The sequence below is a fragment of the Anarrhichthys ocellatus genome, unplaced genomic scaffold, assembly GCF_004355925.1.
Source record: "Anarrhichthys ocellatus isolate YVR2014 unplaced genomic scaffold, GSC_Weel_1.0 scaffold28, whole genome shotgun sequence".
Taxonomy (NCBI): Eukaryota; Metazoa; Chordata; class Actinopteri; order Perciformes; family Anarhichadidae; genus Anarrhichthys; species Anarrhichthys ocellatus.
The window spans coordinates 124,715-139,220 of record NW_022280058.1 but is presented as its reverse complement, the minus strand read 5'-3'; the positions used below and the strand labels follow the sequence as shown (position 1 = coordinate 139,220).

The 14,506-nt window shown below is 41.7% G+C and overlaps 1 protein-coding gene across 1 annotated transcript; it reads left to right on the top strand.

Annotated features, from left to right (window-relative positions):
• Window positions 1–3,310: 3,310 nt before the first annotated feature.
• Window positions 3,311–13,912, top strand: slc22a7a (solute carrier family 22 member 7a). Its single transcript, XM_031863282.1, has 10 exons — window positions 3,311–3,688; window positions 4,305–4,408; window positions 5,014–5,168; window positions 8,021–8,189; window positions 8,289–8,412; window positions 8,625–8,725; window positions 10,099–10,313; window positions 10,890–10,998; window positions 12,408–12,614; window positions 13,507–13,912. The coding sequence occupies exons 1-10, from the start codon at window positions 3,311–3,313 to the stop codon at window positions 13,592–13,594; spliced, it is 1,650 nt and encodes a 549-aa protein (XP_031719142.1). The 3' UTR covers window positions 13,595–13,912.
• The last annotated feature ends 594 nt before the right edge of the window (window positions 13,913–14,506 follow it).

Below are 14,506 nucleotides of genomic sequence, written 5' to 3'. Positions count from 1 at the left end.
TCCTGAAAACGTTTACATGCCACCAGTGACTCATAGTCATAGCAACACCTACTAACAACAGGAAATGACATGTTTTATACTCTCGTGTACTTCTCCTATAGCGGGTTGACCAGATCCACCTCAAATGTGGTCCAGAAGGGCCTTAAGACCTTGATGATGCTTAATTGTGAAGATTGTGAGTTTTCATTGAACGCTGCTGCTGTGGCGATGCATTATCCACAATGAAACAGGAAGTTGCTTTTTTAGTGGGTTGGGTTTCTCGAAAACTCGTGAAACTTTGCACACATGTCAGAAACAATGAAAACAGATTTCTGATGTGCGTTTTTGGCTCGGACATGAAAAATTGGCTCGCTAGCCCCACCCCCCCTACAAAATTAGAAAGAAGTAGCCCTTGTGGGTTTCCTTTGAAAGCACTTTGCCCTGGTTTGGAAATTACATTTTCTATAAATAAAATGTATATAATTATTATAAAAAGCTGACTGACATCTCTGTGGCTGTGAGAAAAAAAGCTTCACCTGTCAAGAGTTTCTTTTATTTTGTCAGGTTAGCAGTTCTGGCTTTGTTTAGGGCTTTTGGACATTTTTTTTTTTTTACACAGTGAAGATGTAAATAAACAATCGTTTGATGTCACTCACACCTCCTACATCTCTCTCTCTCTCTCTGTTTACGCCAAATACTCAAGTCTCAGACACATTTTAATGAACTGAAAACAAACAGTTTTAGACATTTTATTGATGTGAATATTTTGTAATGCACATTTTGAACACTACCACAGTGCATTTCAGGTTATATATTAGTGTTTTTTAATTATCATGACAACAAACACACATCTTGAAAAAAAAATATTTTCTTCTGGAAAGACAGCCATGTTTCTGTGACATCAAGAGTGGCCATAGGTGACCTGTGTGTGTGTTCAGTATTATTTTCATGCTGTCCCACGCCAGTTAGAGACAACAGAGCGCTTCACTCTGCTGGCTCTCTGTATATACACTTATCTTGTGAGCACAAATGAATCGAAAGAAGGGAACAATTAAATTAAATTAAGGGAACAAATCAAATGTTATGCCTACCAATTAGTAAATTGTGGCCTCAAGATGCATATTTTCTCTTTATGGCCTCTCCAAAGCTCTGTAAAAATACTCCATTACAGGTTAAATTCATGAATTAAAATGTTTATTTAAGTTAAATGAAAAAGTATTCCAAACAAAATGTACATGCTGAATTGTTGCTCCAGGTCTCTACACTGGAAATTAAATGTGAAATAAGTAGCAACATCTGCAGAGCAGGTGAAACTCTTTGGTCTCTTTCCCCAGATCAGCCCATTGATGAGCATGTTTATGACAAAAACCTTGTGGACGTTTCAATTATAAATATAAGCTGATTGTTATAGCATGCCCTGAGCATCACCAACATTCATGTAGTGTTTTCTTTGCTTCCACTTCAAAACCTTGTTGTATTATTGCCTGCTTGTTATTGTCTTCTCGTCCCACTATCTCCATCTGACTTCCTGCAGGCATGTGGTAGAGTGCTGCTGAGTCCTAAATAAGTCAGCATTTTTGCACTTCATGCTCCCTCGTCTCAAAGTCAATGGGTTTGTGGTTAGATGCCTAACATAAGGTCTGTGATTAACAGGAGCTGAAGATATTCAAGCATAAACATAGGTCGTTGATAACAAGTGGGTAAATGAGACTACTGAACGTCATCACTAGAACACTAGTTAGTTTATAGCTTAACGTAAGCTTTTTACTTCTGCCGATTGCGTTCACCCTTTTAAAAAAATCATAAAACTGGTGTTTATTTGTGACGATTATCATGCTGAGTGAAGACGTGTGAGTCACTTGAACTTTTGTTTGACACAGAGCTTTTTTTTTCCAGGAATAATCCAAAATCGAATGGAAAAATCACATTGGCCTTCGAGGGAGGTTTCACACCTGCAACGTTGAAAGTCCAGACTAAACAAGGCTAATTCAACTTGTGCTACTGCTGCATTGTAACATAAACACATGTCAACTGTCAACGTATTATAAGCCCAACTATGATTGTTTCCTAAACCTAAGTGGTTTTATTGCCTAAACGTAACGTTCGTTTTGTTATATATTGTTTTTGTGGTGCCGACATTTAATTTGAACTTATTAAGTGTCCACCACCACGTAATGCGTTGTGTATTTCTAGTAGATCAGGTTGGATGATCAAGGCGACGTTGTGGGAACCTGCCCGACGTCATCTTCAACATCATACACACACACACACACACACACACAGTGTTTTCTCTCGCTGGATCCTTTCATTGGCAAACAAACTGTAATTTAAAAAATCTATGTTGAAGGGTAGGTCGACTATTTAAAAATGGTGGGTTTGTGCAGGGTGTCCCGTGTCGAGCTAGTTACGATTCTAGAGAAGATTCTCTCTGACCAATCAGTGGTCTGCAGGGTTTGAACTCACCCTTCTATTGAATAGCAGCGACCGAGGTGAAAAAAACCTTTATGACCTGAAAGCCTGTATAAACCTTCACTTTGGCAATGAATCCATAACTTACCCTCCCAGTCTGTCTGCATTTGGATCCTATCCCTATTGCCATTACAACATAACTGTGTTTTTCCAAAACATCAGGTAAGGGCTGCCCATGTTATGAGACATGAAACGTCTCAATTTCTGGGACGAAGTCCAACAGAACAAACAGAACAGATGTAGAGGAAGACAAATGTTAAGGTTTCCCCGCAAAACTCCAGTTACTGAGGCTGCTTTTTGTTGAGATAATTTATCAGTATGTTCTTTTAGATGTAACTTGTATCGTTTAACTCTGAACATTGGATCTATTGCTCCTGAAACATGAAGCATCTTGGATACTTAAACTAAACACACTATCACCAAATGGGCTGAATTAAAACTTGAGATGTTTCCTTATATGTTGATTTCAACTGTTTTGATACAATTTGTTGGAAATTAAATTGGAATTTGATTTCTGTTCTTTTTTTGGGCTAGATTGATGCATTTCAATGTAACCACAACATGTTGCCGAAATATGTAAAGCACAGGTGTCAATGCAGGTGATATATTTGATGTCTGCAATGATTTATGTTATGTGGAACTGCATTTTGTCCCCAGGCAAATCCCCACAATGTGACTGTGTAAACAGATTCATGTGCCCACAATGCTGGTAAAACACAAACTCACGAACACACAAAGCACCTCCCTCTCACTGTAATCTATAAAATTGTAAGGAGCCGAGGGAGACACAGAGACACATTAGAGGAGGAGCAGAGACGGAGTTCAGACAGCGGATTCTGTGGGACACACTGATCTCGTCACCATGCTGTTCGAGGAGATCCTGGACGATGTCGGCGGCTTCTCCAAGTTCCAGTTCCTGCTCGTGTCCATCCTGTGCCTGCCCCGCGCCATCCTCCCCCTCCACTTCATGCTGTACAACTTCATCTCTGTGACACCTCCTCACCGCTGTGCCCGCTCACACCGTCCTCTGGGCTCAGAGGACGGTGGCGTGGCGTCGCTGGGCTCCGATCCCGAAGCGCTGGCCCTCAGGATCCCCCTTCAGAACGACGGCTCCTTGAGCTCCTGCAGAGTCTACGACCCCCAGCTGGTCTTTGACCTCGGCCCAGGAAATAGAACGGCACCTTGTCCCCACGGCTGGATCTACGACCAATCACAGTTCAAGTCCACAACGGCCACCGAGGTAAAGAAAAGCTCATTTATATCTATCGAAGCATTTTCTCTATTTCCTGCACTTGAATGTTGAAGTGGACTTCAAAGTCAAAGTGAGTTGAAAGTGAAATCATTGAAAAGTTTAAATTCCTGCACCACCGCAATCAAGACTATTAGCAGTGGTGGCGGAAGTACGCAGATCTAAAAGAAGTAAAAGTAGTAATACCACAGTGTAGGAATACTCTGTAACAATTAAAAGTCCTGCTTTCAAAATGTTAATGAAGTAAAAGTACAAAAGTATTAGCATCAAAATATGTTTTTTGTCCCAAAAGTAAAAGTATTCACTATATAGAATAGCCCATTTCAGAATAATATATACTATATTGGATTATAATTTTGGATCCATTCATGTTTAGAAGTTATGTTGACGTTTCTAAAGCTGCAGTTCCTCTAGTGTCCACTAGATGCTGCTCCAAGAAAAGAGTGACTGTGTCGATGTAAATGTGGAAACCTACGACTTCATTCACTGTTTCTGATGTCGGCCTGAGCTCCGAGTGGGAAAACAATGTTCACAGTAATCACAAAATGAAATCCCTCATAAGCCCCTCAAACAGACAGGTGTTTTAACCAGAGCTGTCTCTCTGCAGTGGGATCTGGTGTGTGAAGACAAACATCTGAATCAAGCTCTCGCTACATATTTCTTCCTCGGTGTCACGGTCGGAGCCATTCTGTTCGGACATCTTTCTGACAAGTGAGTTCTTCAGGATTCATTAAACCCTCACAGTGATCTGGTGCTGTGGCACTGGAGAGGGATCAATACCGTTTATTAATCATTAAACATCACCCCTTTCTGCAGCATCAATGAAGTAGTTATAAAGACCTAAAAGTCTGTTTTTCTAGAAATAAGCTCTGCGCGTACACACACACACACACACACACACACACACACACACACACTTTTTTTTTGAAATTGTTAAAATCCAATGGTGGATACAATCTAATAGGGTTAGACTGAACTGAAACACTCTTTTGTGCACCAGTCAATCCTAAAATTAAATACCGAGCCTAATCTAATATACGTTGAAGCAGGGCTGGGCTGATTATGCAATATGATGATTTTCTCCATATTCCCCAGCCATACGTTCAAGGGTCTTCTTGAATATGTCTGCGGTGTTGGTAATAGTATCTTAAATGTATGTATCCTTGTTTCTTTTCCAAAAAGTTTTTGTCTTCATTGATGTTACAATTTGAGCTGCTGGGATGCAGGACACATTTCAGACTTGATCTGTCAATAGACAGTTGACGCTCTCTACCAGGTGAGCTAGATTTGATCAAAGGGATGCGTTTGTGCTGCAGGTTCGGTCGTAAGTCGATGCTCCTGGTGGCTTTAATCACCTCCACCACGTTTGGAGTCACCTCGGCCTTCTCCACCTCCTACGTCATGTTCGTCGTCTGCAGGGCGCTCTGCGGCGTGGCCCTCAGCGGACTGTCGGTCATCGGCGTGGTCCTCGGTAAGAACTCAGAGATGCGATTCAAACCAGAAACACTTTCACTTCGAGCTCACGTCTGTGTCGAAACGTATACCGACAATTTTCACATTCACCGTTTCAAGACCGGAGGAACTCTTTTGTAGCTCTAAGAACTAGGGTTGGGCGAAGTCCCGATCCGAAATGGGATTGACCTGAACAGGTCAATCGCATTTCAATATTATTTATCTTTAGTAATTTATCTTTAGTAAAGGTCATTAGGTACCCTTTAAGAGTATTGGGACCATAAACCAAGGTGATGGCTTGATCCTCATCCGTAATTAGTTGAGTCTCAAGGTTTGTTAGATGTGTTAATACAGAACGTGAGACTGGACGGTGAATTACTAGGAAAATATGTGTTGGTGTTGGCTTTGATGGTGTTGCCATTCTCTCCCTAGGCTGGTCTTGAATGCGTTGACTGAGGATGCACTAACTGTTACTTGACTCAGGCTGTTCCATACTGGTGTTGTTCTACTTGAGAAAAAAGGTTTCCGTGGACCAGGCTGGTGTTGTACCTGTAGTTTCTGATCGTGACCTCCCGTAGTGGTGCTGAGGGATTTTTTAAACATACTATTGCCACATACTTCACAACATCTGTCAGACTGTACGCTATCGATTCCTGTCAGTATTTTAAAAGTTTGGACCATGTCGGCTCGTTTGCGTCGAAATTCTAGCGTTTGCAAGTTGAGGCTGGCAGTCTTTCGAGGGTATGAGAAGTTTGAGAGGCCGTGCACTAGTCTAGTTGCTCGTCTCTGAACTTGTTCCAAGATTGGAGATGGTCCAAGTCACACTGAAGACTGGAGTGCTGCTTGTCATGTAGCTGTGATATGACTTCAAATATCTTAGTGTCGTCAGCAAACATCAGGACAAAGTTGTTGAGGAAATCCGGTATATCAGCCACAAATAGTACAAACAGCAAAGGGCCAAGTACTGAGCCTTGAGGTACCCCGCTGTTGACGCTTGCAAAATCAGAGAATTGTCCATTTACCACTACTCGTTGTCTGCGGTTGGTAAGAAAGTTACGGATCCATTGAAGTATGTTGTCTTGGATGCCAAAGGTTGAAAGTTGAAGAAGTCTCTCGTGTGGAACCGTATCAAAGGCCTTAGCGTAGTCTAGGAAGAGAATATCGACTGGAAGCTTGTGACTAAGGGCTTCAGTCCAGATGTCGATTGCTTCCAGTAGATTAGTAACTGTTGATCTGCCGGTCGTGAAGCCGTGCTGTTGCTTGCATAGAAGGTCGTTGGATTTCAGGTGCTCCCTGATGTCTTCAGCAATCAGTCTTTCCATGAGTTTGCACACTACCGACGTAAGTGAGACGGGCCTGTAGTTTGCTGGGTCAGACTTGTCGCCTTTTTTGAAGATGGGGGTTACTGTTGCCGTTTTCCACTGTACGGGTACCTCGCCGCTGGCTAGGCTTGTGTTGAACAGGCTACACAATGGTGAAACAAGGATATCAGCCATTTCCTTGAGTAATCGGTTGTGGATCTGGTCAGGCCCCGGGGATTTGTCTGTTCTGATGGATCTGAGCTTTTTGAGTATTCTGTCCTCTGTAATCGAAATCCGCAGGTCTGAGGTCAGCAGCTTTGCTGTGAATGTTGGCATGGTGGTGGTATCCTCTCTAGGGTTGGGTACCGAAACTCGGTGCCATATTGGCACCGGTTCCTATACGACCTGTATCTACCGGACTGAAAGGCAACGAAGATTTTGGTGCTTCCTTTCGGTGCCTGAGCCGATTGAAATACTTTTTTTACACTACTCTGATGACTCCTTCCTAGCTCGTCCTAGGACCGATGCTAACGATAGCATCGGTCCTCCGCTCCTCACTCATAGTATTATTACAACCGGCTGAGCTGTGCGCGCTTAGAAACAAACCCCTCCATCATTCTAGCGAAGCTTCGGCCATGATTTATTAAAAAAAACGAGAACGAGATCTGTCAAACGGCTGGGAGGCTACTGACTTCCTCCATCGACATCCGGGTACTTAGCGCTGCCGCTCATAAGCACAACAACCACAGGCACGCGAAACTTTCTTCTTCTTCTTCTTTGAGGTGTAGTGGCGGTTGGCAAACGATGAATTGGCGCATTAGCGCCACCAACTGGTAAAATAAAATAAAAGAACTCAGGAGGGGTGTCGTATTTTGCCAAATATGCTCATATTTCTGCAAAATAATTGCTGAAGTTTGAAGCTGTAGTGTGTGTACAGAGTGTGTGTGTGTTTTGTATTTATTTAAGTATACTGTAAACTGTTAACAGTTAATATATTGTTCATAGTTTGAAGTTAAAAAGTTTGAAGCTGTAGTTTGAAGCCAAGTGTTTTGTATTTATTCATATTTATAGTATACTTTAAACAGTTAATATATTGTTCAATTTGAAGAAAAAAGTATCGGTTCAGGCACTGTTTAGGCACCGGTATCGTTTAAAAAGTATCGTTTTAGCACCGGTATCGGAAAAAACCCAAATGATACCCATCCCTAATCCTCTCTGGTGAAAATACCTGATTATTGGTCATTTAGAATATTGGCTTTGCTCTTGTCGTCGCTGTTGTAGGTTCCATCCTTGTTCTTCAGATCCGCGATATTTGGTCTAATTGTTCTGCGGCTGTTTACATAGTTCCAGAAGGCTTTGCTGTTGGTGCGTGAGTCTTTTGCCAGCTTGTGCTCAAAGTCCCGTCTAGCCTTTCTTGCCGCATGAGTTGCCTCGTTCCTTGCTGTGATGTATGTCTGGTAATCAATATATAATACCAATGTCCACAGGTAGAAATCTGGCTCAACCTGGTTCTCTGTCTCGACACATTTCACTGCAGTCTGTTTGCTCTTATCGTGCTCTTCCTGCTCAGGTATCGAGTGGACGGACGTGAAGCACCGGACCTTGGCCGGTATCGTCATGAGTTTGTCTTGGAGCATGGGGAACATGCTCCTGGCCCCGCTGGCCTACTTCATACGTGACTGGAGACACCTGACGCTGGCGGTGACGATGCCCTGCACCGCCGCCATCATCGCCTGGTGGTGAGGTGGATGTTAGGAGATTCTATTCTACATGCTGACGGTAAATATCTCAGTGTCTCTGTGTTTTGTAAAGGCCAGTTTCCTCATGTCCGTGCTCAGGTGGCTGCCGGAGTCGGCCCGCTGGCTGCTTACCAACGGCAGAGTAGAGGAGGCCAAGAAGTATCTGGTTCAGTGCGCTAAAATGAACAAGAAGAACGAATGCACATCCAGCCTGGAAACTGAGGTACAGCCTCCCGACTCCATGTAAACATCCATTGATCAAAGTTACCGATGAGTTTAGTACCCAAATCTGTTAGAAAACACTGTTTCAAAAATGACCTAACATATCTTTGACATTTTGTCTGCTGACTGTAGTATCTGTTATATCTGCAATGAGCTAATAGCTCTTCTGTTGATGTGACGTCGTCTCTGTGTTTGACCGTGTACTTGATTCAGGCTCTGAGGAAGATAACGGTGGCTGAGAAGAACCACTCCTACCTGGATCTGGTCAAAACACCCCACCTGAGAAAGATCACCCTCTGCTCTGGATTGTTCTGGTACCGAATCCTCCTCTGACCTTAAAAATATGTTGCCTGGTGCCGTGTGTGTGTATGTGTGTGTGAGATATGAAGGCAAATCACTGTCAAAATCCGAGTTCCATGCGTGTGCGAAAATCAAACAGCCGCGCGCGGATTTTACTTTGACGCTTTTACGTCACTCCGCGAGCAAAATTCACTCTCGCGCTCGCAAAAGTCGCTCGCAAAACTTTAACCTGCTGGCTCGCGAGTCTTTTTCCTGCTCGCTCGCGAGTAGTTTTTCTTTTTGACAGTAAGTGGGCGGACCCAGTCTCCATTGTATCTCTACATCTAATTGGTTACAATCCTCGTCTTGGGATAGACCGGATATTACTCTGACACAGACACTCGGGGGAGATTTTCAGATTGCAGGTCAGGGGCAAATAATGTACATTTTACTGCACGGGTACTTTTACTTGCTGCACTTAAAGTACATTTTGCTGATAATAACATTGACTAAGGTTTTTAATGCAGGTATTTTACTCGTAATGGATTATTGTTTCATCAGTATGGTATTAGTATACGTTTACTGCAGTGAAGGATCTGAATACTTTTTCATCCACTAACTACTTGTCAGTGATTTAACAGTTTATATACAAACAGTGGTCCCTAATCTTGGCTCCAGATCTTTGAGCAGGTCCAAATTGTTGCTCATATTATATACAACTATATTATATCTCTTCTGTAAACACAACAGTATGATTAAATATGACCACATCATGTTTTAATCAATTAAGATCAAAGAGTTTCTTTGAGCTGTTTGTCACAAGAGGTTTGAGTATCAAACACACATTGTCTGTAATAGAATGATGGAGTGAATTCAAACCAATCTGAGCAACTTGACTTTAACACATTTTTAATTATTGTATTTAACAACTCTATTAACAGAATTTGTATTTCATCAGCCTCTACGGTCTGAAAACTTCACAAAACCTGTCGGACAAATGTAGAACATCTTGAGATGTAGTGGAGTAGTGTTTAGTGGCGGATTGAAAACCACCTCTATCAGAACTAGCGTCTGCGTCAGAGTGATATCCGGTTTATCCAAAGACGAGGATTGTAACCAATTAGATGTAGAGATACAATGGAGACTGGGTCCACCCACTTACTGTCAAAAAGAAAAACTACTCGCGAGCGAGCAGGTTTAAGCTTCGCGAGCAGGTTTAAGCTTCGCGAGCGACTTTTGCTCGCGCGAGAGAAAATTCTGCTCGCGGAGTGATGTAAAAGCACTCGTCAAAGTAAAATCCGCGCGCGGCTGTTTGATTTTCACACGCGCACGGATCTCATTTGCGCTCTCGGATTTTGACAGTGATTTGCCTTCATAGTGAGAGTTCATACTCGCCGTGTTCCTGCAGGTTTGCTGCTGCCTCCCTGTACTACGGGATCAGCTTCAGGATCTCAGGTTTCGGAGTCAGTATCTACCTCACACAGTTTATCTACGGCGCCATCGAAGTTCCCGCCAAAATCCTGAGCTATTTCGTCCTGGACTGGATCGGCAGGCGGAACAGCCAGGCGGGGTTTCTGATCACAACCGGAGCTCTGATTGGAATAAACACAGCCATTCCTTTAGGTGACATCACTTCCTGTCTCTGCATACACATCCACGACCGTTCAGAATTAAGATGGAATTGAAAGGCAACATGTTGCTTTAGCAAAGCTCTTAAACCTTCACAATACAAACAGAAGGTTCTTTATCTTTCACTGCTGAATGAGTTTGACATCCTGGATATATTCTTCAAATGCACATTGCAGACCCTTCTGTTTGTTTCTCTCTGAAATCACCTTAGCGAAAGAAAAGGTCACTTATGCTTTTCTGGACTGGAAAACAATTTCAAAATCCAAGTTCTAACGTATTCTTCCCTGTCATGTAACAATGTGGGAACATCAACCAAAGGGAAGTTTGGATACTTGAATTATTGGTCTTTTGGGGCCAAAACTTATTCAAATGTAACTAATACATTTGGTGTCTGAATTATACAGTTCTTAAAATAAAATCTGTTTTATAATAGCCATTATGAAAGGAAAGAAGAAAAACATCACTATAGCAGCTGATCGATAACTTTTCAGCGGTATAAGACATCTCACCTTAAATAGAAAAAGATCACTGACACCCTCACACGTCTTTGATATTCTGCTTCTCTCTCAGATTACTCGGTGCTTCGTACGTGCATCGCTGTGGTGGCGAAGGGTTTCTCAGAGGCGGCGTTGGCCACAGCGTTCCTTTACACAACTGAGCTCTACCCAACCATCCTCAGGTAAAACCCCCGACCCTGAAACCACCAGGGTCCATCTAAAGGACTCTGGACTGATGCTGCTTTTACTTACAGAGCATTATTACTCAGCGTGAGTGAAAAGAGCAGTGGACAAGCTACTTTGAAGTTAAATAAATGCAGTGAAGAAAAAAGTATAAAGTAGCATATAATGTAAACTCTAGAGTTAAATACCTCAAAATCGTAAGTACAGTAATTGAGTAAATAGTTATGATCCACCATTGCAGAAGCCTGTTTTTTAGTAATATAAGAGTAAAAGAAATGCCAGATTATTGCACATTTTTGCTTCATTTGTTTGTATTTCCTTCTCAAGCTGCATTTTGTGTTGCTCCTCTCAGGATTAACTTGATCTTTCGTTGAATTTTGACTTCTAATTGCTGCGAGATCACTTGCATCTACTTTGAACCAATCTGAAGCTTTTTTCCTGATTATATCTTGTGAGAGAAGCTGTCATGCTAATAAGTCAACAAAACGTATTGTGTGTTTATAATACATATTGTGAATAAAGCGTACATTTCTCTTTAACATTTTCATTTAAATCGAGATTTCCCACAATTCTGACAAATATAAACTAGATCTGGAATAATGCTAAACCTTTCATGCATAAATTATGACAGTCCGGATTTGTTTGTGTTTTTATTCCTCATAGGGCAGTACATTATTAATCTTAAACATTGATTTTTTTGCATGTCCACTTAACAGTATGCGTTTGAGTTTTCAACTGAAGAAATATGTATTTAAAAAACAAACAAATAAAATGACAATCATGGGAAAACTATAAAATAACATATACTTTTATTTCTGTTGAACTAGGGTGTTCACATATTCTAACATTTTCAAGGAGTTCAATGCAATGCAAGATATGGTGGAGCTGGTTCCTCTTATTATTGTATTTGTTGCAGAAACCGCAAGTTGCAGACTGATAACATAATTCAATTGAATTACTGCAGACTAAGTTTTTTCAAGAACAACAAAATGGCATTAATTGCACTAATTGTGAAGTTAGTTGTAATATAGCCTGCAATGCATGACCTCCAATTTAGTGGACAGAGGATCAATTGTAATTTCCTCCCAACATAAAATCCAAGAAAAATCCAGATTTTAACAACTGTGTTAGTCCTTAGTGGTTAGTTGATGTTACCAGACTGTATTTACCTGCATTCTACTGTGGAAGAATTAAAAAGATATTCCTGAGCTGCTCAGCGTTTCTGGACCGTCAGGCAGCCATCTTGGTTTTGAGGAATTTGTGTTGCACTTATAACGGCTGGCCAGTTAGTGGCAGTATATAGTATGATGCACTAGGGTCCACTATCCTCTGTTCTCTTGAAATCTGCAGCATTAATATAGATAAATAAATAAATAAACTGAAGTTCCCAGTTGGTTTGTTTTTACAGGCAGCATGGTTTAGGCTACACCTCGTGTATCGGTCGGATCGGGATCTCCCTGGCTCCGATTATCATGTTGCTGGAGGACGTCTGGCTTCTTCTGCCGCCGCTGATCTTCGCAGGGATGGGTATCATCAGCGGCAGCTTGGTCTTCATGCTCCCAGAGACACACAACCTCTGTCTGCCCGAAAACATCTACGATGTCGAGGAGGGAAGGTAGAGCACTTCCGTTTTAATGTTTACTGCTTTATTTCTGTGGTCAAGTCACTGATCTGTGTCATAATCTGTAAAAGCACGCCTGACTGTCATGCAGCAAACTGAACTTTTAACGGCTCTGCCACAATGTTCACCTGTTCTCACTCCCAACTCTGATGTAGCGATGCACACTTTAGCATCTGTATGAGACCTACCGGGCATTCAACTAAATCCAAACCTATGCGTATCATTATCAGACGGTCAGAGCAATGGATGTATAAAGAGCAACTAAGTCCTCTTAGTAGAGGTCGTACAGGTCAAACAAACACAGGACTTTCACCCAGTAGACCGCTGTTTGTGTCCCATGAAAAATCAAGTCAGGGCTGACTTTTTTTACATTACATTACATTACAGTCATTTAGCAGACGCTTTTATCCAAAGCGACTTACAATTCAGAGTCTATCACATTTCTACACCGTAGGCACAGCTACGGGAGCAATTTTGGGGTTAAGTGTCTTGCTCAAGGACACATCGACATGCGCCTAGTGGAGCCGGGGTTCTAACCGCCGACCCTCTGATTGAAAGACGGCCCTGCTATCCACTTAGCCACAATCGCCCAGAAGTATTGTTTACGAGTATTGTTATGTAAATGTCAGGGACATCCTCCCTGACTGTGTGAGTCTAATGAATCCCTTTGTTTTATTGGTTGCGTGTTACACTTGAGTGTCACATTTGAGTTAAATAGTAAAGAACTAATTAATTTGCTCATTTGAAATATTGAATAATCATTTATTAAGTTTGGTGACTCTGACCTCCGTCTGTCAAACAGGCAGGTTAGCTCCTCTCCTCTCCCTCCCCTGACTTTTTTTCAGGTAAAATAAATACTTTTCTTCTTTTCTTACTTTCTGTTCAGACACAGGCAGAAGGAGGCAAATGGAGATGCAAAGATTGAGCTGAAGGAAACAAACTCTAAAGACTCAACAGCATCACAAGACAACTGATCAGCTGTGAACAACAGTGGAGACGAGAAATTCTTCCTGGTTTGTTAGTTCTCGCTGCAGTCGTGGATCGGTTTGAATGAATGTCATACAAATGTGTATGTTAGAATAGAAATGTGTTGTGTCACTACAGAGCCAGAATAGAGACTTGATTTAAAACCTTCGACTAGCTGGAGAGCATTTATACATTGAAAGAAGAGCAAAGAACGACACTGAAGACTTTTCCTGGTTCGCTTCAATAAGAGTTTGAGTGACAGATGCTTCATGTACATTCACCAAACACTTTCCAACAACGCCTTCTCAGATAGGTCTAATTAGAAAAAGTCTGAGGATCACCAAAGTTATTAGAATTCATTCTGAAGGAACGTCTGAACCACATTGAAGACATTACCATCCATAGAGCCACACTGCAAACACGGAGCTACATACATCAATACAAAAGTACACCTGGATATTATGAATTTAAAATTGCTGTCTGGCTGTAGATTGGCCGGTTGGTGATGAAGCCTTGATGTCTTTCAACTGTGTGGAGAGTCTTTCAATGCTGAAGGCAGTGCATCAGAAACCGATGGCCTCTCATCGCTCTCCATTCAGTTCCTGATGCAGTATCATCAACATCAGGGAACCTGTCCGTCACTCCCCAGCAGGAGGATACGCAGTCATACCTACCTGCACATGAACACATATTATAACTCACAGAGCAAGTTACACCTGACACGTTTACATAAACACTTCTAAGAGTAGTAACAAACCCTCAAATTAAAAACCGCTTAGCAAGGCAAATGTTTTTTTAATTTAAAATGTATAATAAGAAAGTGACTTAATATGTTAAATGACATTTCTAGAATAAAGAAAAATATATATATTTATTTCCATTACTAATACTTTTTCACTTCCCCTGTTTGACCCTAAAGC

Excerpts from the sequence above, each read along its gene's own strand:
- slc22a7a (XM_031863282.1), top strand. The coding sequence starts at position 3,311 with ATGCTGTTCGAGGAGATCCTGGACGATGTCGGCGGCTTCTCCAAGTTC. Across the intron at positions 8,413-8,624 it reads CATCCAGCCTGGAAACTGAG|GCTCTGAGGAAGATAACGGT; the intron begins GTACAGCCTCCC and ends TACTTGATTCAG. Across the intron at positions 10,999-12,407 it reads CTCTACCCAACCATCCTCAG|GCAGCATGGTTTAGGCTACA; the intron begins GTAAAACCCCCG and ends TTGTTTTTACAG.